The sequence below is a fragment of the Echinops telfairi genome, unplaced genomic scaffold (assembly GCF_000313985.2).
Source record: "Echinops telfairi isolate 266 unplaced genomic scaffold, ASM31398v2 ScPeMD7_7469;HRSCAF=8507_0, whole genome shotgun sequence".
Classification (NCBI taxonomy): domain Eukaryota; kingdom Metazoa; phylum Chordata; class Mammalia; order Afrosoricida; family Tenrecidae; genus Echinops; species Echinops telfairi.
In genome coordinates this window covers 30,952,886-30,974,343 of record NW_022111372.1, presented here as the reverse complement: position 1 = coordinate 30,974,343, position 21,458 = coordinate 30,952,886, and the positions used below count along the sequence as shown (strand labels likewise).

General features: G+C 49.9%; 1 protein-coding gene across 5 annotated transcripts in view; it reads left to right on the top strand.

Annotated features, from left to right (window-relative positions):
* ERG (ETS transcription factor ERG) overlaps positions 1 to 21,458 on the top strand; it is a 147,866-nt gene that overhangs the window by 62,286 nt on the left and 64,122 nt on the right. For all 5 annotated transcript variants that reach the window (XM_045284909.1, XM_045284908.1, XM_004696930.2 and 2 more), the window contains exon 2: positions 8,178 to 8,395. In XM_045284909.1, coding sequence (XP_045140844.1) covers positions 8,178 to 8,395 — 218 coding nt within the window. The remainder of the gene's footprint in view (positions 1 to 8,177; positions 8,396 to 21,458) is intronic.

The window sequence follows — 21,458 nt, the reverse complement described above, 5'->3', positions numbered from 1 at the left end:
CCACGCATTTTGAAGCAGACCCTGTTCTAGACAAAGGAATGGGGACTGATTTGTAAGAATGGGATAGGTTCTCTCGGCTTTTTTTTCCCTTGTCACTTGAAGCATGGCAGCAACATGGTAGGGGCTGTGCCAGCTGCTTTTGGTTAGTTGGCATCGAGTTGGTCCCTCTTGCATGGCAATCCGATGCACAAATGGAGACGACACTTGTGATCCACAGGGTTTTCAGAGTCTTGGTTTTAGTAGATCGCCAGCTTTTTCTTCCCTGTGTGTCTCAGTCCAGAAGCCCTGCTGACACTTACCCAGCATCATGGCAGCACGCAAGTGTCCATTGACGATGGGTGGTAGCGCCACAGGGGCTACATAGGCCAGGAAGCAAACCTGAGTCTCCGATTTATTGAAGGGAGAGGTCTATCACTCTATACAGTTATCCGCTGTTACTGGATACAAGCTAGAGCCAAATGAGTCATCCCTCCCAGTAGCAAACTTATATTTGACCTCCAATCATATATTTTTAAATTGAAAACCTATTAAAGACCTAGGCTAAGGACCAGAAAGGCTACAACAGAGAGGGTCCAGTGTGCCTCTCCTGCTCTGAACTCAAACCCACTGCCATCAAGTCAGTGCTGGCTCCTGGTGACCCCAGGGCACAGGGTAGAACTGTCTCTATGTTTCCAAGAGTGGGGCCGTTGGTGGTTTAGAACTGCTGACCTGGTGGTTTGCAGCACAACGAGTCATCCATTATGCCACCCGGGCTCCTAACAGTAAATGGAATTATGCTAGGCCAGTCTGCCCACGTGTATTTTTTAAGTGGCGTATTTACAAAGAAGAAGCGAGTGATCGTCACTTGAGCATTCACAAAGAATAGGTAACTAGTTGTATGCAGCAGCCTGCCTTTTTCTACCTGTCCTTTGCATTGCTTCCTTTGACACCTGTTCACAAAGCTTACAGGATCTCTAGGGTCTGTACTTCCTAAATTAGGACTGCTCTCCTCATTCTGGACCAGTTTGTCTCTAATAAGGGGTTGACTAATATGGCGATCCATTTGTTTGTGTGTGTTTCTGTGGGAGGGAAAGGAGTAAGAGGAGGTAAGCCAGGGGGAATTCAGGTGTTCCACACCGGCCATGGTGGGCGTGGTCAAAGATGGGCGTGTGAAGAAGTGACCAGGAACGAATCCTCTCATGACAAAGCTAGGAGGGGTCCCCTTTCATCCACACCACCCAAGATCTCGCTCCCCGAGCACTGGGCGAGCATCAAGTGTTGAAAAACGTGTTTGATAGGGAAGTGATACCACATTGGAGAAGTACTTCATTTGCCTACATCCATGTTTCTTTGAGGCTAATCCAAGATTTTTTCCCCCTTTGTATATTTCTGAAGGACAAAAATAGCAATGTGTTAAATTAGAAAAACGTGAACATGAAACTAGACGTGGCATTTAATGCCTGATTTAGATGTTTCCTCCCCTGAAGACGGGAGAAGAAAATAAAGCCGAGGAAGGGGTCACATCCAGCACGGTGCGGCCCCTGGAGCGGGTGGTGTACTTTTCTCCGCATGTGGTAGTTGGAGGACACACCCGTCAGGTGAAGTTTCTTGGTACATGAGATATTAATAAAGATAGAGCATCACGCACCCGAATGGCAGGAGTACGGTGTGCACTTTTAGGACAAAAGCCACAGAAGGGTGGCGTGCTGTTGGGTGAGTGGCTGTAGAGAGTGCATCCTTTGTGTGCTTTTTCCCTTCGTCAAATAAAGCTGGACTTTTCAGAAGCATCAATTGCATGGTCTTTTCCTTGAAGAAGAGCTGTAGACAGTAGGGCTTCAGAGAGCTTAATCAATAGCGTTCCATTCTTACTAAGTCCACAGACATTCATTGGGGTCACCAAAGTGGTGAGAGAGCCCGCATAGTGGTAAACGGCACCCCTTCGTATTATTCGGTAAGAAAAGGTAGGCACCACACACAGTGACTGCATCCTTGTATTAGGTCACATCCTTATGTCCGAATACTCTGATTAAAAAAAGGAGCAGGCTTGGGGATTTAAACCACGGCGTAAGAAATAATTCCATACATGTGGGGGCCATGGCTGCATGTCTATTACAAACAGACAGCAACAGTAGCCACTGACTGGCTCATGGAGAACCCCTGTGTGTCCCTGTAGAACTATGGGCCATAGGATTTTCACAGTGGCTGGTTTTTCAGTAGGAGAACACCAGGCCTTTCTTCCCAGGTGCCTCTGGATGAACTTCAGCCTCCAACAGTTGGCTAGCGGTGGATCTTGGTAACCATTTTCATCACTCTAGAGGAAGAGCTTGCTGTCCTTTAAGGAAACCCTGCCTCGTATCCGCAGGCTGACTTTCTTGACTTTTAATTCTGTCCCAAACCCTGGGCATTCACATCATCACCCTTCCTCTGACTCTCTTCAGCACCAGCCTCTCTCTCAGTGCTGCCAGCTCTGTTCTGTGAAAAGAAGCTCTGCCAAGACATCACAGTGAAGCGTTCAGCCATGAAACCTCCCCTAACCTATCTCTTCTTTCTTCCAAAACTTCCAAGGGAGGAGCTCGTGCACAGCTTTGGGGAAGGATTCCCTTTAGCGACCCAACACAACTTCTCTGTTGACCGTACGGTCTTCTCTAACCCTCTTGTTTCATCTTTGGACATTTGTAAGGATGTAAGTGACCTTGTTTCATGAAATCTAAGGTGCCCTTGCATCTTAGTTGCCTAGAGCTGCCGTAAGACAAATAGTCCAGTGTCTTTAAAGAGCAGAAGTCAATTTTCTCAGAGTTCAGGAGGCTGATGGTGTGAATTCAGGGCATGGCTCTAGGAAGAGGTCCTCCCTTGTCAGTTCCCTCCAATGTCCTGGCTGTTCTTTGGCATCTCCACCCCCTACCTTTGGTCTCAGAGTCTGTTCTAGTCTTTGAATAACTCACAAGTGAGGTGTGAAGACCCGGCATCATCATGGCTTTATTACTGGAACAAAAGAAAACCCGTAGTTCCAGATAGGGTCACATTTACAGGTACTCACTGCAATCATTGCAGACTACTGCAAGAACGTAGGACAGGGTAGACGGCCCCTGTGGCTTTCTGAGACGGTACCTCTTTATGGGAGTAGAAAGCCTGGCCTTTCTCCCTAGGAGGAGGTTGGTGGTTTCAAACGGCTGTTCTTATGGTTAGCAAACCAACTAATAACCACTGGGCCACTGGGGCTCCTTATGTACAGGTAGCAACGAAATGAAAACTTGCTGCCATCAAGTCAATGCTGACGCATAGCGACCCCCTGTGGCTTTCTGAGACTATAACTATTTATGGGAGTAGAGGGTCCAGTGTTTCTCTCGAGTGGCTGCTAGTGGTTTCAAACTGCTGACCATGTGGACCGCAGCCCAACTTGTAACCCCTACGCCACCAGGACTCCCATTTAGAGGGACAGAGTTAGGATTTCAGCACATATTGTTTGGGATGAGATACAGGGCAGACCTGTAACTCATTGAGTCTACGATGCCCCATTATTTCATCTGCTCTCAAAGAAGAAAGCCGGGCCAACTGTGGCTGCTTGTGAGATGAACACCAAGTTCCGCGCTGGACGCGTGTGCACAGTGGCATGTTCTGAAAATCTGTGAAACGGAAGTTACAGAGACACTGCAAGTGAACTGCTTCCCAAGGCCACCTTACTTATCAAATATGATGGCTCAGCTGCTGCTGAGTCCAGGGAAAGCAACTCGAAGGTGTAGCCTGCATCACAGGCTCAGGTGTTGGCGCCAGCTTCTGCTTCAGTTTGTGCAAAGGCATCGGGACGAGCTGCAGCCGTTGCAGAGCGGTTAGAGCAGGGCAAAGGCAGACAGCTGTTGATCTCAGATGCCACTGGATTCAGACATCCAGCAGTCTAGCAGGGAGAGGCAGCCCGGACCCTGGCAGCTTTAGCTGGAAACATGGCCATCTGTCCACCCGTCCGGCGTTTGCGTTCCCCTCTTCACTTGACGCGTTTTGGCGTCTGGGCTGTACCTCAATTGAGTGTCGTGGAAACAGAAGGGTATCTGACTCTTACAAGTTGAAAGATAACCTAACTTAGCCCTCACCCCGCTCTGGAGCAACAGGTAAAACTGTTCATCCCAGGGCTACAATCCTCTTAATGTTGGTTGAGACTCAACGTGTAAATAAAATCATAGACCACTAACACCTGTTGTGTGGGACGATTTGCTTAGTCTGTTTTTTGGTCATCCGCCACTTGCCACCTTGGACTATCCCAATTTTGCTGGAGCTTCAGGGGGGAAAAAAAAAAACCCACCCCACACACCAGCACACACCAATCTAAAGTTCAGGGCTTTTTATAGAAACACAGAGGCAGGCATATTAAATTATTATGCCACCTTCCTGCCAGACTTTGATTTTTTTGTGTGTGGATTCTCTGCTATAAAGCAACCCAAAGAGTTCCCAAGCCCGCGGCTGGCCGAAGGTCCTGAAAGAATAGTCTATCCATGTTAACTAAGGCAGCTGCCCATTCCCTTGGCAGGCAGGCAGGTAGGTCGCACACATCCCTGCCCAACAAAGGAGGAAGAGCCCAGGAGGCAGGGACGTTGGGACAGGAAAGGCCAGGAAGAGGTGCTGGCAGGGCTGGATTTCAGGAACTCATGTGTTCCTGGTTAGCAGGCCCGTGTGCGGCGGGGGACTGCTTTCTGGCTTTCATCCTAGGGGGCCAGATCCTCTGCTCTCGCCCTTTTGAAGTCAGGGGGCTGCTGGGCAGGGAGGAATCCTGTGCGCCTGCCTTTGTCAGAGGAGTAAACCCTGCTGGCCCCAGGCTTTGTTTGCCCGCAAAGACCCACAGCCGTGTGTAGTGAGCAGTTCTGTCAAAATGGGTCTCAAAAACCTGCTCGCAAAGCTTCCCTTCCTGACCGAGTGGAAATCTCTGAAATGTGCGCATGTGTGTACATCTTGTTGTTAGTTGTCTCCTGTCCGGAGCCTTGCTTCATTCCAGGTGCTTGGAAGCTTTTGTTTAGTCAGAATTCTCCGGGGCGTGTTTTTATTAAATTTTACTACTTGCACTCTCCAGAATGTGGACTCTTTTTCCCACCTATTTTTTGAAATGTGTATCCTGAGCCTTTCTCAGTTTTACTCCGTTTTACCCTCTCCTCTAAAGAATCAAACAATTCCATAGTCGCTTTTGACATTCTGAATCGCATTGTCTTCTGCATTCACATGCACTAATAACTTGGGGAAGAATTTTAAGATGAAGATTTTAAAAAAGAGAGAGAGATGTGGCATTTGTAAAGTTTTAAAAAAATCGATCTCAATTAACTGTGATTTCTTTCTTCAGAAAACCATGTGCTGAAATCATGCCTTGCCAGATGTGAGAGCAGGTTCCAACCCCCTCTTCATTCACACGTATTTAAGCCGATTTTCAGCCCTACTATTTTGGCCCGCCTTACACTCCATTGATCTGGTGAATGACTTTGTTGTTCAGATAAGTCGTACTTAGTCTGGGGAATACACGCCTATTTTAAAGCTTGTGCTTGGTGTTGTTGCCAACACCATTTGCCTTTTAGAGTTTGCAGATTCAAATGTAGCATGCCCGTTTTTTGTGAGCCATCTCTGCCAGTTTCTGATATAAATCACACGTCTATGAATGCTTCCCGTCAGCCGCACGCCAAAGCTAACATTACATAGCATGTTATTCCCCACCAAGCCTCGGGTGAGTCCAGCGCAGGACGGAGAAGGGGGCAGAGCCACTGGCCCCGAGTTCTGTTGCAAGTGGGCACATGCAATCCTGTCCCAAGTGGCTCAGGGGAGGGAGTATATGTTGGGCCGACATTATTTCAGAAGCTGTCATTTTTTCCTTTATTACTTAGTATGAGAACGCTAAGTTGGTGGTGTCAATTTTAGGTTGACGCTCTCGTCTATGAATTTAGGTGGACGCTTTGTGTTTTTGATTCCACGACTTTGGGCCCAGCAAAGAGATCCGTGCCATCCACTGCCCCCCTGGTCTAGGATGCCATTTCTGTATGTCCAGCGTTGGCCAGCTCCATTCGTTTCGGTCCGTTTGCAGATGCGTGTGAGCCCGTGCGAATGTTCAAAGTGCCCTCATTTACCGGTTGGTCCTCCTCGTGCTTGATTCCGTTCTCCAGCCAGCAAAGTACAGCACCCTTTGTGCATTCCTGTTTTTAACCCGCTGGTTTCGCCATCCCCAGAGCCACCAGGGCTGTGATTTTCAGGGCGTCGAAGAGGTTCGCAGAGGGGGGGGGGTGGCGTTATCTGTGCGCAGACATCTGTTCGCCACACAGAGAGCAGAGCTTGCAGCGTGTTACTTTTGATGCTTCCCACATAGTCTGGAGGCTCAGGCAGCAACCCCCTGGGGGATTTGTGAACGACGCTGCAGACCTAGGCAAAGCTGTCCCATGATGTGACTCGTCGATGGGTAGGTGGCAAGTGGAGGAGTATGCGCGGGGTGGGGATGGGATCTTCATAGAATGGCATGTGTGTTCTAGAGATTGTGAAACTACGGCGGCAAAGGAGATCCCTGCCTCCATGTGGCTGTTGCATCAGGCGCTTTACCGAGGGCAGCAACCTTAGTTACACAAGGGGAAAGAGGCACTGCTCCCTTAACCAAACCGTAAGGTGCAGCAAGGCACCTTGTAGACTGGAGGGGCAGGAGGGGCAGAAGGCAGTTGTCAGTTCTATCAGCTAATTCTCTGGTCGATCTTGGCCAGTAAACTCCGTGGTCAATCTGGCTTTATGGGATCCCATATCTCCCACTTGCAGATGAGAACTGAATCTCCATGGACCCCATTTAAAAAGATGTGTAGAGCAACCAGTATTAGTTGAGGAACGTAACCAGTTACTGCCACCTCTACCCAAAACCAGGGTGGTTCTATGTCAGATGGGGTAGAACGACGTTCTATTTTCAGATGTAGATTGCCAGGCCTTTCTGCTAAGGAACCATTGGGTGGACGCCAATCTCCAACCTTTATGCATCGAAGCCAAGCATCTTAACTGTTCGCACTAGCCAGGGATTCTAGTTTCTCCCTCGGTGCCAGCAGTACTGAGAACCAGTGTCAGATTCCTCCATACATCAGATAAGCGCAGGCTGACCCATGCCTACTTACTGACGAGTAGGCAACAATTCCACCTTTTTCTCACTGTCTCAGACATTCTGCTTCTAGGTCTGGCTGACATCTGTCTCTCTCCCAACCCCACAGCCCCTTCTGCAGGATCACAGCCTCTTTGCCAATGTACAGTCCCTAGCAGGGATGGCCTTACCTTGCCTAGTGAGTACTCCCGCCCCTCTTCAAAGAACTGAAATAAAAAAGTGCTGCCCCACAGATTCATTGTCCTGTGACAGAAACCAAAGTGGATTGTCCCCGTGGTCACTCGTTTACGTGCTGCACAATCCGCCCTTCTAGTAGTTGAACTTTCCAAATCGACTTCACCTTTGGTGGTTTGGCTGTAGAATCTGAGGCTAACAAGTCCTTTAACTTCAAAACACATCCACCTGGTGAGCTTTCAGTCTCTCCTTGTCAAACCACACAAGAGCGAAAGCCTGTCAGTGAAGTCCAGCCAGGGTTCGGGTGTTGTGCATGTCCTGGTCCTTGGATGCAGCTGGGTCGTTCGCAGCGTTTTATTCTTACTCCTTTGCCAGCCAGATGTTCGCCATCATGGAAGCGCCACTTGAAACTCCATCTCAGATAATAACTTGGAGTGGAAACATTCCTATCTTGGTCTGCCTGTCCTCTGGCATTCCACTTTCCCCTCCAAGTCTCCCGGGAATGTGGCAGTTTTGCCAGATGCTTAGGTGTGAGCCTTCACATTTCTTTTTTTAATCTTCATGACCGTTCTGTACCCTGTCTGCTTGAATTATAGATTGCATTTGTCAAATAATGACACATGCAATTGGATGTCTTCTAGGACCTTTGAAATTCTACTTCCGTAAGTTAAGATTAAAGTGGGTATTATCTGCGCGGCGGCAGCCGCGCCTGAGATGCGCCAGGCCTGCATCAGTGTTCTTCGAGATTGCCCAGTCCCGGCTCGGAGGGTCTGGAGGGAAGGCCCCTTTGTGCTTCGGAAAGGTAGAAATGGATACCGTGAAAACAGCCTAGAGTGTAGCCCCTGCTCCTAGGAAGCGACCCCGAAGTCCACAACTCCCTAGAGGATGGGTGTCCTTTGGCGTGTCCTGAGCATGTGTCTCTTTGGCCCTTCAGGAAGCATTATCGGTGGTGAGCGAGGACCAGTCGCTATTTGAGTGTGCCTACGGAACACCGCACCTGGCCAAGACGGAGATGACCGCATCCTCTTCCAACGACTATGGGCAGACGTCGAAGATGAGTCCACGCGTCCCTCAGCAGGACTGGCTGTCTCAACCCCCAGCCAGGGTTACCATCAAGATGGAATGTAACCCCAACCAGGTGAACGGCTCAAGGTACGGAGACCACAGATACCGTCCCGGCCCCTGCTTTTTTTTTAAATCCCGTGAGAGGGGCACAGTCTTTTAAGAAAGGGGAGGTCACCAGACGGTAACTCAGGGCCACCTTGAGAATAGGTGTCCTGCGGTGGTTTCGTGTGGAGGGTAAGGGTTGTAAAACCAGCAGTGTCTTCACCAGGCACTGGCTTTGAAGATGGGATTTCAGTTCCATTTCCCAGCCCTGAGTGGTGGTGGAAGGGGAGGGGGCAGCTTGCCCACACATGGCACAGGGTCTGTATAAGCCTTCCTGCCTTTGCTAAGGGATCAGCTCCCCCCCCCCCCTTCCTGGTGTACACGGTTCACTCTTATCCTTACTGATCCTGAAAAGGGAATTCTGGTGCCCCCGTGATGATTCATGTCCCTGGGCTTGTCTTGAAAATGCAGCTGTCACTTACAAGGCGCCATTGAATGAAGACCTGTCCCTGGCCCTCACCTGCATTTCACTCGATATGATGAAGCCTTGAAAAGTAAAGTTGATTTCAATTTTGACCCAATACCTCGCATAGATTCAGGAAAGAGGCTAAAAACCTCAGCGCAATGAAGAGCTGACTTCTTTTAATTAGCCCATGAGCTAACACAGATGGGGGCAGTGCGGTTCAGCAGGTTGGATCCCCAGCCAACGCACCTCGTGTGCGGTCAGCATTGATCTGTCCGTGGAGGCTTGTGTGCTGCTGTGATATGCCTGCAGATTTCAGCTGAGCTTCTAGACAAAGAACCAGAAAGCCACCAAACCAAACTCACTGCCATCGAGTCAGTTCCAACCCATAGGGACAATTTACAGGACAGAGCAGCACTGCCCCGATGGGTTTCTAAGATGAAATATTTACAGATATTTTGGAAAAGCTCAGCTTTATCCCAAGGAAGCAGCTGGTGGTTTTGAACTGCTGGCCTTGCCATACACAATGCCACCAGGGCTTGCTAGACTAAGAAAGAGGAGGAAAAATTAGCCCAGGGACCTACACAGGGACATGAGCCACCACAGATCTGCAGCCAATCAGGGAGACGGTTCGGGAGCAGGCTGCACTGCATTGCATTGTGCCGGGGATCTTCTCAGTCGGCAGCCCTGTGACAGAGGGTCATAGGACAGCTCACAGCAACCAGTACTTCCCTAGGTGGGAAGCCCTTTGCCATCCATAGCCCATTGGTCCCTCCAGTAGAAGAATGAAAACAGACTGTACTTCTCCAGGAGACACCGGGCTGCTTCAGGAAAAGCCCAGTGAGAACACAATTCTCCTCTCACCTCTGAGATCACCCTCCGTCTGAGGTTTGTGCAGGGCAGCCCCTCACCAACCAAGGCCAGGCACACTCTGCTTACTGCCAGGTGTACATACCACAGTCCACCCAGCTCTGTGCCCCCGGCCTGCTCCGGGCCCACTCTTTCTCTCTCTTCTGGATGTGTCCCTCCCTCTCACGCACACTCATTTTGTCTCTCGCATCCTCTTTCACGCTCCTCTCTTCTCCGTCTCTCTCACACATGATTGCATGTGTGCTCTCTCTGGACACGTGGCAACTTCTGAAGGTGAACAGCTTTTCAAGAACAATTGGACAGTCTTCCTGCCAGGGAACAATGGTCGCTAGGTGCCATCCCCTGAGCTGCGACTCATAGCGACCCGCATGTGGCATAGTGGAGCTGCCCTCTAGGGTTTTCTAGATTGTAGTTTTTGCAGAGAAAGTGTAAAAATTTCTACTTTGCACTTTACAGACGGATCGCTGGTGATGGATGTAGTGGGTTACTTGTTGAGCTGCTAACCCCACAGTTACTAGTTTGAACTCACCAGTCACTCTAAGGGAGAAAGATGACGCTTTCTGCTTCAGTGAAGATTTGAAACTTTGGGAACTCAGAGTGGCAGTTGTACTCTACCCCATAGGGTTGTGATGAGTTGGAATCAACATGATGGCAGTGTTAGTTTCCAATCTTTCCAGAAAGAAATTGCCTGCTCTTTCTGCTGCAGAGCCACTGGGTGGGTTCAAATAGCCAAGCACTAAATTTTCTCCTTCAAAAGAACATTGGGATCGTGAATAGTGTTTGCTCCCTGCAGGCCCACATTGAATTCTAAGAATTCCCAGGATGCTTCCACCAAAGACTTTTCAGACCCAGCATTGGCTCTATAAGCAGACAACAGGGTACGTGTGTGTCCCCCAGGCTTCAGTATCTTCCAGGGGGATATGTATTTGTTCTGTATGGATGCAGCCAATGAAGGATACAGTACAGAGATGCACACACACCCCTCCCAGAGTCCAGGGTGCCCCCTGAATTGGTGTGCAGTGCCTGCCTGGGGTTCTGTGGCTGGGGGAATGGTTCCATGGCCAGACTACCTACCATGCCAGGTTAGCACGTTCCTATTCCCAAGGACTCAGCCTGGCTGGCCAGGGAATGATAGAGGGAAGCCTTCAGTCTATGGCCCTGCAGAGAACTGAGATGTCATTGGCTGGCCAACTCTGCTCTTCTGAGCCCCCCAGGCTGCCTGAGAAGCTGTACAAGGAGGATGGCCTCAAAGCTTGGCAAAGCCCCATATCTCTCCTGGGGGATTAGCAGCCTTGCAGCAAAGGACCCAACAGATCCACAGAGGGTGCCTTTGAGCCCTGTGACCTTCTTGCATGTCAGTGCCAGCTCCCTAAAAGAAGTGTAGGCTTATGTTCATGCTTTCTATGGGGACACCGTGGAGGTAGAGAGGCTCTCTGCACACGGCACAAAGAGGATGCTGCAGGCGTGGGGTTGGGTGTTTGAGACATCGTTTGTGGGGGGCACACAATCTGCAGAGGTGGGTGTGGCTCTTGATGGGATTGGCTTGGTGGTTCTGGGCTTCATTCTGGGCCTTGTTCATGGTTCGCAGGTGTGAGTGTGGCTCTTGGGAGGTAGGCGCGGTTATGGGGTGAGCATGGTCACGTGAAGAGGGCACTGTTCTGCAGGCCTGGGCTAGCCTCTGGTGCGTGAACTTGCTTGCAGTCCAAACGTCCCACTTGTGTGCATCCTTCCAGCCTGCACAGTCTCCTCCTCCGGTGGAAGTCATGGGAGAAAAGAGACCCGTGTCAGTCTCAGCACAAAACCATTTTCCGACCGTTTCTCCTCCGAGCCGAGGCGTCGTGTGTGTGTGTGTGTGTGTGTGTGTGTGTGTGCTTCCTGTAACAGAGAACATACGCTCTGGAAGACCCGCAGGAAGTTACAGGCATGGGAAATGGGATTGGGCTGCAGCAATGCCCTTTCTGGCTCTTCACTGCGCTTTCATGGGGCGATGCCCACCTTCCTCTGATCTTGCCAGATCATGGCAGCGATTGCCAACGACGACGACCCGGGGTGGCATAGGAAATCAATCCCCTCACCGTTTTGCGGCCGATTCCAAAATCAAGGTATTGGGAGGGTTGGTTCTTTCTGGAGACAGAGAATCTAGCTCGAGAATCTCCCTAGCTTCTGCTCGTTGGCTGTGGTCCTTGGTGACCCTCAGCCTGTAGACACAGGAGTCCACGTTCTCCTGTGGCCATCTTTCTCTGTGGCTCTTGTCCTTGTCTGGAAGGGGACCACCCATACTGAACTGGGACTCATGCACCTCCCGTGTGGCTTCATGGTAACTGATAACATCTTTAGAGACCCTCATTTCCAAGCAAGGTCCCGTTCACGGGCACCAGGGCTCAGGACCTGGACAGGGGGTAGGGGGAGGCCCAGCTCATTGCATAGCCCTCAAGGAACCTTGTCCTTAGCAATGGCCCTCCTTTCTCCCTATCCATCTGTCAGCCCTGGAGGGAAAGGTCCAATGCTTTGAGGCTGAGTTCCCAACTAAGTGGTGGAATGCCGCAAAACCTCAGCCCTGATGTGCTTACAAGCTCCTGAAATGAAATATAAGCGGTGACATTCGATCTATTGCCATTACAATAGAGCCTCTGTGTATATTTATAAACATCAAAGGAAAACAGAAGGAAAAGAAACCACGGCCTTGTGAGCCCACTGGGAAGTCATTGTGGATTTGGCCTGGCTGCTGCCATATCAGACACTAGGCTTCTGCCAGACACTGATCTTGTTGCGTGTTGTGTATATCCGAGACATCACTTCTCAGCTCCAGCAGTCCATGGCCAGCCTCCCTTTCCCCTTTCTTCACTCCCAACTCACAAAAATCCCACGTCACTGTGTAGCCAAACTCACACCAGCTGTTTCTCTGCACTGTCCTGCTGGGGGAATTGGCACCTGTCTGGTCCTGGCAAGCTCTGTTAACGGACTTGAACACGGAGCTCAAGCCACTACCGACCAGCAAGATGGGCCAAGAAATAGCACACACACCATGTCCATGAAGCAGTGGTCTTCCATTGTTATATACTCTGCACAGTGTGGAAAGCTGGTTGCTGCCCCTCCATCTTGTAAATAAGCAGCCCTTCCTCAGAGCAGCGGGAACCCAGGGAGGTTACAGTGGGCACCTACCATGCCCTTTTGCGTTCATGGAAACCTGGGAATCTTGAGTAGGTCACCTGGAGACAAATTGTAGGTAGATTGTATTGGGTTTGTGCCCCATGCTGTGAGCCCTTCCCGGACCCAGCCCCCAGACCACCTGCAGCCATAATTTACTGGTCATTCTCTTGAGGGGGAGGGAAGAGTCTCTTCCTGTGATGGTTCTCAAAGTGGGGCTCCAGGATCAGCACTACCTGGAAGTTAGAGAGGGCCATTCTCAGGTGCTGCTCTAGGTCTAGAAACAGAGCCAATAAAACAGTGTGTGTGTGTGTGTGTGTGTGTGTGTGTGTGTGTGTGTGTGTGTGTTTAAAGAGAAAGGAGAAGATTCTAAAAAATCAGTTCTGTCATTTGGGGGCTGACAAGATGAAGACCCACTTGGCAGGCTGAAGACTCAGGCAGCAGAATTGAGTCTGAATTCCTCCTTCTCCCAGAAACCTCAATCTTTGTTCCTAAGGCCTTCAACTAATTGGCTGAAGCCTACACACATGACTGAGCATAATCTCCCTGAGTTAGAGTTAAGTGATTGCAAATGTTGTCCACAATCGACAAGAATCGATTCATAGCAGCAACTAGATGAGTCTTGGGCCAAACAACAGGGTCCCATAGCCTGGCCAAGTCAACATGTACGATTAATCATCAGAATCCGAGGAGACTCTGGCATGGAGCCCGCACTCTATGTTTTAAGGAACTTGGGGCATTTTGATGCTTGTTCCCAACAGGGCGAACCACTGCCTTGTTCTCAGTTCTGGGTGGTAGAAAGGGGAGCTCTCAGTAGCTGGGTGAAGGTGGCTGATTGAGTGAATGATCTGGAGGACAGAAGATGCAGAAGAAAGCTTGTTTCTGGAAGTCAGCCTTGCCTCCACCCGCCAGTCCTTAACCCCTCCGAGTTAGTACCAGGAGAGACAGTATTTTCCGGCTTGGGCCGTCATTGAGGGTATTTTGTGTGTAAGGTGCATAGCCCCCTCCAGCCTAGGGTTAGATAACAGGGTCCTCTTTCATTTAAGACACATGCCACCTGAAGTGTGTTGATGCTGATAGGCAAGAGGGTTTCCTGTTTGATCGGTCCTGGCTCGCATTCGGGTTAGGGGTGGAGCCTTTCCTTCACACAAGTCCTGATTGAGAACATACGGTGTGCGGTGGCTGTTCTAGACACTGAGGGTGGAGTATTAACGTATAAAAGCAATCTCTGCCACATGAAATTCACTTCCAGTGGGAAGCAGCCAATGAGGCAGGTAACTAAGGAGCCCTGGTGACATAGTGAGCTATGAGTTGGGCTGCTAACCTCGAGGTCAGCAGTTCAAACCAGGGAACCACTCCATGGGGGAAAGGTATGGGAAAGAAAGACAGTGAGTGGAGAGAGAGAGAAATCGGTAGCAGGAGAGATTGTGGTGTTGAGGAAAAAAGAGGACAGGATGCCAGCTTTAGCCAGGACAGTCTGGGAAGGCCACCATTAAGAAGATGGCATTTGAATAAAGCCCCAAAGGTAGTAGTGAGTGAGCAGCGGAAGAATATTCTGGACAGAGGGGATTGTAAGTGACATGCCTTTGAGGTGGGGACACCTGAAGTTCAAGGATATCAAGGGGGCCATGTGACTGAGGGACAGGGGTCAGTGGGTCTAGTGACTCTTGACTTTGCTCTGAGCAAGCTTAGAAGCCATGGAGTACTTTCAGGAGGATTGTGTTCAGTCCTAGCAGACCTTCTCTCCGGCTCCAGGGTTGAAGCCAGGGACCAGTGAGGCACCTGGAGGAGGTGGAGGCCAGCATGAGGGTGGGGGTGACGGAGGTCGGAGCGCTGGTTGACTTCTGGTTTATTTTGAAAGCAGAGCGGATGTGCTGTGCTGCTGGGCTACACGTGTCAGGTGAGGAAGAGAGGATGCCTCCAAGGTTTGGGGGCGCACCCCACTTGAGGTGTGGGCAACCATACCTGGGAAACAGACTGAAATTGGAGCTCAACCCTGATGCTCAGGGCCCAGAGATAGCAAGGTGAATGTGGGTCAGCCCCCCTAGGGCAGGAGCAAAAGGGCTCTGAGAGGAATCACATTATCATTTCAGCAACACTCTGCGATGCATTCTTAGCTTTTGGGGAGCAGTGATGGCCGATATGTCATCCATGAGAAGGCCTTAGAATGATTATTCCTGTTTTTATTTATTTAATTTCAAAATTTCATTTTCTTTCTTTCTTTATTAAAAGATCATTTTAAAACTCTTATAACAATCCATGCATCAGCTGTATTAAAGCATATTTGTACATATGTTGCCATCATTCTTTTCTAGACGTTTACTTTCTATTGAGCCTGTGGTATCAGCTTATTCCCGTTAGTAGGCCACTGGAGATCGCCTTGCAAAGGGGTCTGGGGAGGAGACGAGCCAGTCAGGGTGCGATGTAACAATGATGAAAAATACAACTTTCCTCTAGTTCCTAAATGCTTCCTCCCCGCCCCCACTATCATGATACGAATTCTACCTTGCAAGTCTGGCTAGACCAGAGGATGTATACTAGTACAGATAGGAACGGGAATTACAGGGAATCCAGGGCAGATGATCCCTTCAGGACCAGTGGTGTGAGTGGCCATACTGGGAGGGTAGAGGGAGAGTGGGTTGGAAAGAGGGAACCGATTACAAGGAACTATATGTGACCTCCTCCCTGGGGGACAGACAACCGAAAAGTGAGTGAAGGAAGACGTCGGACAGAGCAAGATATGACAAAATAATAATTTTTAAATTATCAAGAGCTTATGGGGGGCATGGGGAGGGAGGGGAAAATGAGGACCTAATGCCAGGGGCTTACATGGAGAGGATATGTTTTGAGAATGATGAGGGCAATGAATGTACAAATGTGCTTTACACAACTGATGTATGTATGGATTGTGATAAGAATTGTATGAGCCCCTAATAAAATGATTTTTAAAAATTGAAAAAATTTAAAGGGTGCTATTCAGGTAATGGTGTTTTCATTTGTTTTAAAAATACATTTATAATTTTAAAACTGTCGGGAGGGACAGGATTGGCTCTTCTGTCTCAAGTTTGCCGATTCCTGGTTGAGAAGGCCCGGAGCCCCAATGGCCCCACAGCCATGGTCTTCGTGTGCCCCGTGGGACTGCTTCCTATAAGCGAGGATCTCCTGGGAAAGCAGGACAGCCGGGCTTCCTCTAGCTGACTTCCAGAAATAACCTTCTCTCTTCTCTTCCAAGAGGTGCTGCACTTTGATTTCTGGTTAAAATAAATGGCACGAGGGACCATATTTGATGCCTGGCTTCCCGATTGCCATAAGGGGGTCAGACAAGGCTTCACAGTCCACCCTTCTTCACCTATGCTGGCCCCAATCGTTCCTCCCACAGCGTGCCATGTCTACGCCAGGCTCAGGCCTTCATGGCAGTGGTCACATAGGACTCACAGTCAGTCCTCATGAGGAGGGGGGCTTTTTAGGGAAGTTCATAAGCTTCCACACGTCAGGATCAGCAAACAGTTAGGGTACATTCATTGGTTCACAGCACCTCCTCTCCGCAGCCAGCGAGCCAAGCCTCTCTCTGGTTCTCAGCCTCTCAGCCACGTGGTCCCTTGGCCTTCGCCTTCCTGGACCAGGAAGCCAACCTACCTGTTGCTCTGCCTCACAGTCCCATACTGTTGGGCCAAATGAGGACAAAGTGCCCTTAGCCTTGGTGCCTCTCTGAGCCTGCATGCCGGAGTCTCTGGTGCATCTGGTCTCGGTGGCCTCCGCCATGGCCAACAGAGATCATGACATGCTCTTGCAGATGGTCCTGCGATTTCTCTGTGTCCCAAATAGCTCTTCGATTGGAGATGGATGTCTTTTAGCTGATGAGACCATACCCCCGAAGGGAAATGAAAGATGGTGTCTAAGGTCACACCCTCTACTAAGGGAGAATCATACAGATGCCTCCAAGGAAGCACAAGGTGTCACTTGGTTCATACCTTCTACTAAGGTCAGGACTCAATCCCCTTCTCCCCGCCCCCGCCCCCCCAGCCCCTTAATTCTGTAACAGGGAACTCCCTCCATAATGGTCCCCATAGCTGTAGGCAGAGTCCAGACCGCAACCCCTTAATTCTGTAACAGGGAACTCCCTCCATCATGGTCCCCATAGCTGTAGGCAGAGTCCAGAGTTAGAGGGCATCTCATAAGGAATGATGCTGTGAGGGCTACATGTCATCCAGTACATGAGATGATTAAACATTTCAAACACTTGTTTTATTACCAAAGGTTGGTTGATCCGCGCTCCTCTTTACGTGTGGTACCTCCAAACTGACCTCCACCGTGAACACCAGCCAGTTGGTGCTGCGTCAATTCTGACTCAGGACAGCCTGGTGTGTCAGAGGGGAACTCTACTCTGCAGGGTTTGCAGCAGCTGGTTCTGCAGAAACAGATCGCCAGGGCTCTCTTGTGATGGTACCCCTGGGTGGACTCAAACCACTAACCTTTTGACTAGCGGATGAGCACTGTCCCCATCCCCACCACCCAGGGGCATCCTCGCCCTTCTCCTTAGCCATTACTAGCCTTTGCTGTGCCTCGTGCTGCCTCGTGGGCTGGCAGCCTTTTGCAGACAGAGAAATCTTCATCCGAGCTGCCCCTCAATTGTAGCTGCTTATAGTTGTCAGCCCGGCAAGAAAAGCCTTGGGCATTTTCTCTCTGGAAAGCCAATTGTTTTGATGATCCAGGATTTACGTAGCCTGCTCTTCAGGGAAAATCCCGAAGCCCTCGTGGAGAATGGGCTTACTGCTTTCCTTTCTGAAAAAAAAAAATGAGTGTTTCAAGCAAAGCAACAACAGCAATCTCATCAGCCGTAAAAGATAATTGCGTTTGATCTCGCTGGAAGGCCAGCCCGTAGCTCCCTTGTTGAGTAAAACATCTCAGTGGGAATAAATTGCGTGGCCCCAAAAGATGCATTTCCTTCCAGACCTTTGAAGAGCTTCATGCTATGCGGTCTTGCTGGTGTCTAGTTCTCAGCTGTAAAGAGAATTCCATATTGGAGCACTGAAACTTTCTTAAGCCCCGGGGAGGTACAAAGAACTAACTGTTGGTGAGCTGGTGGTGATTTTTAAATTAATTTTGTCCTTCTGTGCCTTGGGGATGACGGGGGAGGGGAACAGGGCTGGTAGGAAGAGGCCGAGATTCCACGTGTAAAGAGAGAATATTTAGCAAGGGTAAAAATAACACGCAGCTGTGAAGACAAACATCTACAGTTTCAGTGTGAGCCGGGGGTTCTACATGAATCACTGCCCAGTTCAGCCCCTGTGCGGGCCATGGGGTCTGAACCAGCTTTTCCACTGCTCAGTTCCCTCAATGATTCAGACATAAAACAGACCCACAAATTACACCCCACCCCACCCCCCCAGCCCTCAAGACAACCTCCTCCTTGTCTGGGGTCCTAAAAATACCTTTTGTGGTGACTTACCTCAGTTGTAAACATCATACCGTGAAACTGGATTAGGAGTTTGTTGACGAGATTAGGACTAAGGGTGTGCTTTCAGGGTCTTCAGGAAGGGAACCACCTGAGAAGGGTGGTTTGCATGCAGGTTACATGCAGGTTGAAGAACGGCCTAGAAGGTTCGGCCTGCCAGGCGTCAACGTGGGGCGCCTCGAAGGGAGCTGAGCCTTTGGGCCTCCTAAGGTTGAGATGCTTCCTGACCTCCCCACCACCACCACCAAAAAATATAGCCCTTTAACTGTTCCCAAGAGCTTCATGACCAAGTTCTTCTGAACATGGAATAATCTAATAAGTAAAAAGAGTGTTATGGAAGACAAAGCTATTCTGAGAAAGGGTAATAGGTTAAAGGCGGTGCAGAAGGAAGTATTAGCTGCTTTAGTCACATTGGGGGTGTCTACTAAGGTATAGTTCTAAACACCTACCAACAAAAGCTGTGTGCGTGCATGCGCACGTGTGTCTGTACTCACACATGGGTGCATAAGCAGGGTTAGGATATTGTGCTAATTTGTTTAGTGTTTTACAGTTTGCAGGAGTATAGTCACACAACACACACACACACACACACAGTCTGTAGAGCATCCTCAAAGGAGGATTTCTGTCCCTTCTGTAGGGGTAGGGAACTTGCCCAAGGTCAGTCAAGGCCCAACCTGGTTTGCCCTTGATTCTGAGAGCACTCAGGGTATTTTATTGCACTCAGGGTATAAGATACACCACTCCCTGTCTAGGTGAGCAGACCCATTTGTGGATACTCATTCAGTGCCTCATTCCACAGACATTTACTAAGCAAATGCAGAGAACAGGGGAAGGGGAAAAGAGACCCTGGAAAGGCTTACAGAGAAGGCGACCCTAGAGGTGAGCCTGGCAGGTGACTACTGCAGATGCCAGCTGGCCCTGGGCACCAACACTGCGGGCAGAAGGGACAGCCAGAGCAAGGCCCTGGGGCAGTGAGCAGGGGCTGCTGCTGCTGGTGGTGGTGGTGGTGATGGGTGGTGAGGTCTTCAAGGGCACAGTGTATGGATTTGGGGGTGGGGTGGGGAGGAAGCTATGGCCATTAGAATACCCGTTCCATGAGAACAGAGATTGGATATTTCCCAGGCACCAGGGGCAGTGCCTGGCATTGATAAATGTTCAATAAATACTTGTTCAGATCTTGAGTGAATCAAGGTGACTCAAAGGAGAAATCTCTCTGGATTTTGGATCTTATCCTAAGGCTTGTCTCCCTTTCTCAGTGCTGCTGTAACAGAAGTACCACAATGGAGTGGCCTGAAAGAGCAGAAGTTTATTTTTTACCGTTTAGGAGGCCAGACTTTCCAGGTCAGGCACCAGCTCTAGGCGAAGTCAGTACCTTGCCCTCTCTCTGATCTGGGAGAAGACTCTTACCGTTTTCCGAGCCCTCGATTCCTTGCCAATCTGAATTTTATCCTCATGTGTGCTTCCTTCCCTCTGGTCTGTGCTGCTTCTGAGCCCTCGGAAAGGAGTAGGCTTCGGACGCACTGGGAGGGCCTCGTAACTAAGACATCCCACCCCCTGTTCCATCCACAAGGACCAGGACTAGGACTCCCAAACACATTGTGAGGGACGCACTTCAGTCCCTAACCGGGAAATGGTTAGTTGCATTGGAGGTCGCCTGCTTGACCCCGTGTTGGGGAGGATCACAGGGTAGTGGGATGGGGGCTCAGTTGAGGTCTACGAAGCTCGGATCCCCCCATAGCATGAGCTGGACGTGGGCCGTGGTGTTGGGAGAAGCACGGGGCATTTGACCAGAGGAACAGGGAGGGGGACGGGTCTTGAAGAGTGAGTAGATTTTCAGTAGGTTTAGAGGATTGGCCCTGCCGAGAATCTACCATCCTCCCAGATTCCATGTTGGCTTGGCTGGCGGTAGAATCTCCAAGGTCTGCGCGTGTCCACTGTTCTACAGCAAGAGTGACTCAGATGTAATGTGGCGAGCGAGCTCAGGGCTGTCGCTGGGGGCTGTATTCAGTGACATTCTTTGATAAATGGGGTCCATTCAGGCTCCCTTTGGTGGAGATGGGACAGCGAAGACTTGGCTCCATCCTCATCAAGCTCATGGCCACGGCTGTGTCATTTCACTGCCGGCTGTTTCCATGACGGCATCGGGCCCTCTGGAAGCACACGCTTTAATGTGAGAAGGCGAATGTCAGATGACAAGTTTATTTTGCTTTTCAAAAGCCCAAGCTCTAATTTTATATTTCTCGGTATGTTTTTAGAGGCGGGCGTATTACCACGTCTCCTAAAAAGAAGGCATTATGTGTGGAAAGGGCTAAATGAGGCTATGGTCTGGGCCTGTGTTCCACACAAGCTTCAAAAAGTAGATGACTTTTCTAGAAAGGAAGGGGTCATTAGTGGTTCATGGGTAGAATTCTTAACATCCACCTGGAGGACCCTGGTTCAATTCCTGGCCAGTGCTCCTCATATGCGGCCACTGCCTGCCCGCCAGTGGAGGCTTGAAGATTGCTATGAGGCTGAACGGCCCATGTATCCCAGTGGTCCCGTCCACAACGGATCGTGAGGATGAGGATGGCACAGGGCTGGGCAGCATTTCCTTCCAACGGGGATGGCGCTGCCATCTCAACAGCAGTTAAAGCCAGCCTTTCTAGTGGTCCGGCTTCTGCCCTGTTCTCAGTTTTTCTCTTCCCCCCTGACCTAGTCAGATCATCTTGCACTCTGCCTTCATAGCCCAGGACCTCCTCTTGTCCACTCCCTTCATTTTCATGGATGTCCGTCCCACGCCCATCTACATACGGCGAAGCATGAGGCATGGACCTCCAAACTGAGGCAACCGACTTTTTAAAACCAAACCTACTACAACTCACAGTTGTGTCTTCATTAGTGTTAAGTTGTGTTTTAATGTGTGGTCTTAATCAAGGTCCTCTATCTTACCTCTCTGCGAGCTAGTGTTTACTGCAATGGCTACACAAGCCTTACGGGCAAATTCATGATTACAGGTTTCTTAAGGAAGTTAACAAGTTGTAAGGCCAGTGAGAAATGCCCAAGATAGTTGTTTATCAGGGCGTATTGAAAACTTCTTTCTGTTGGAGACAGGGCATGGTGCCCCAACAGGCTAGACTGGAAAACACAAGTTTTTCTTGCTTGGTATATTTTAATTTGTTCTTCGTCAGTGGATT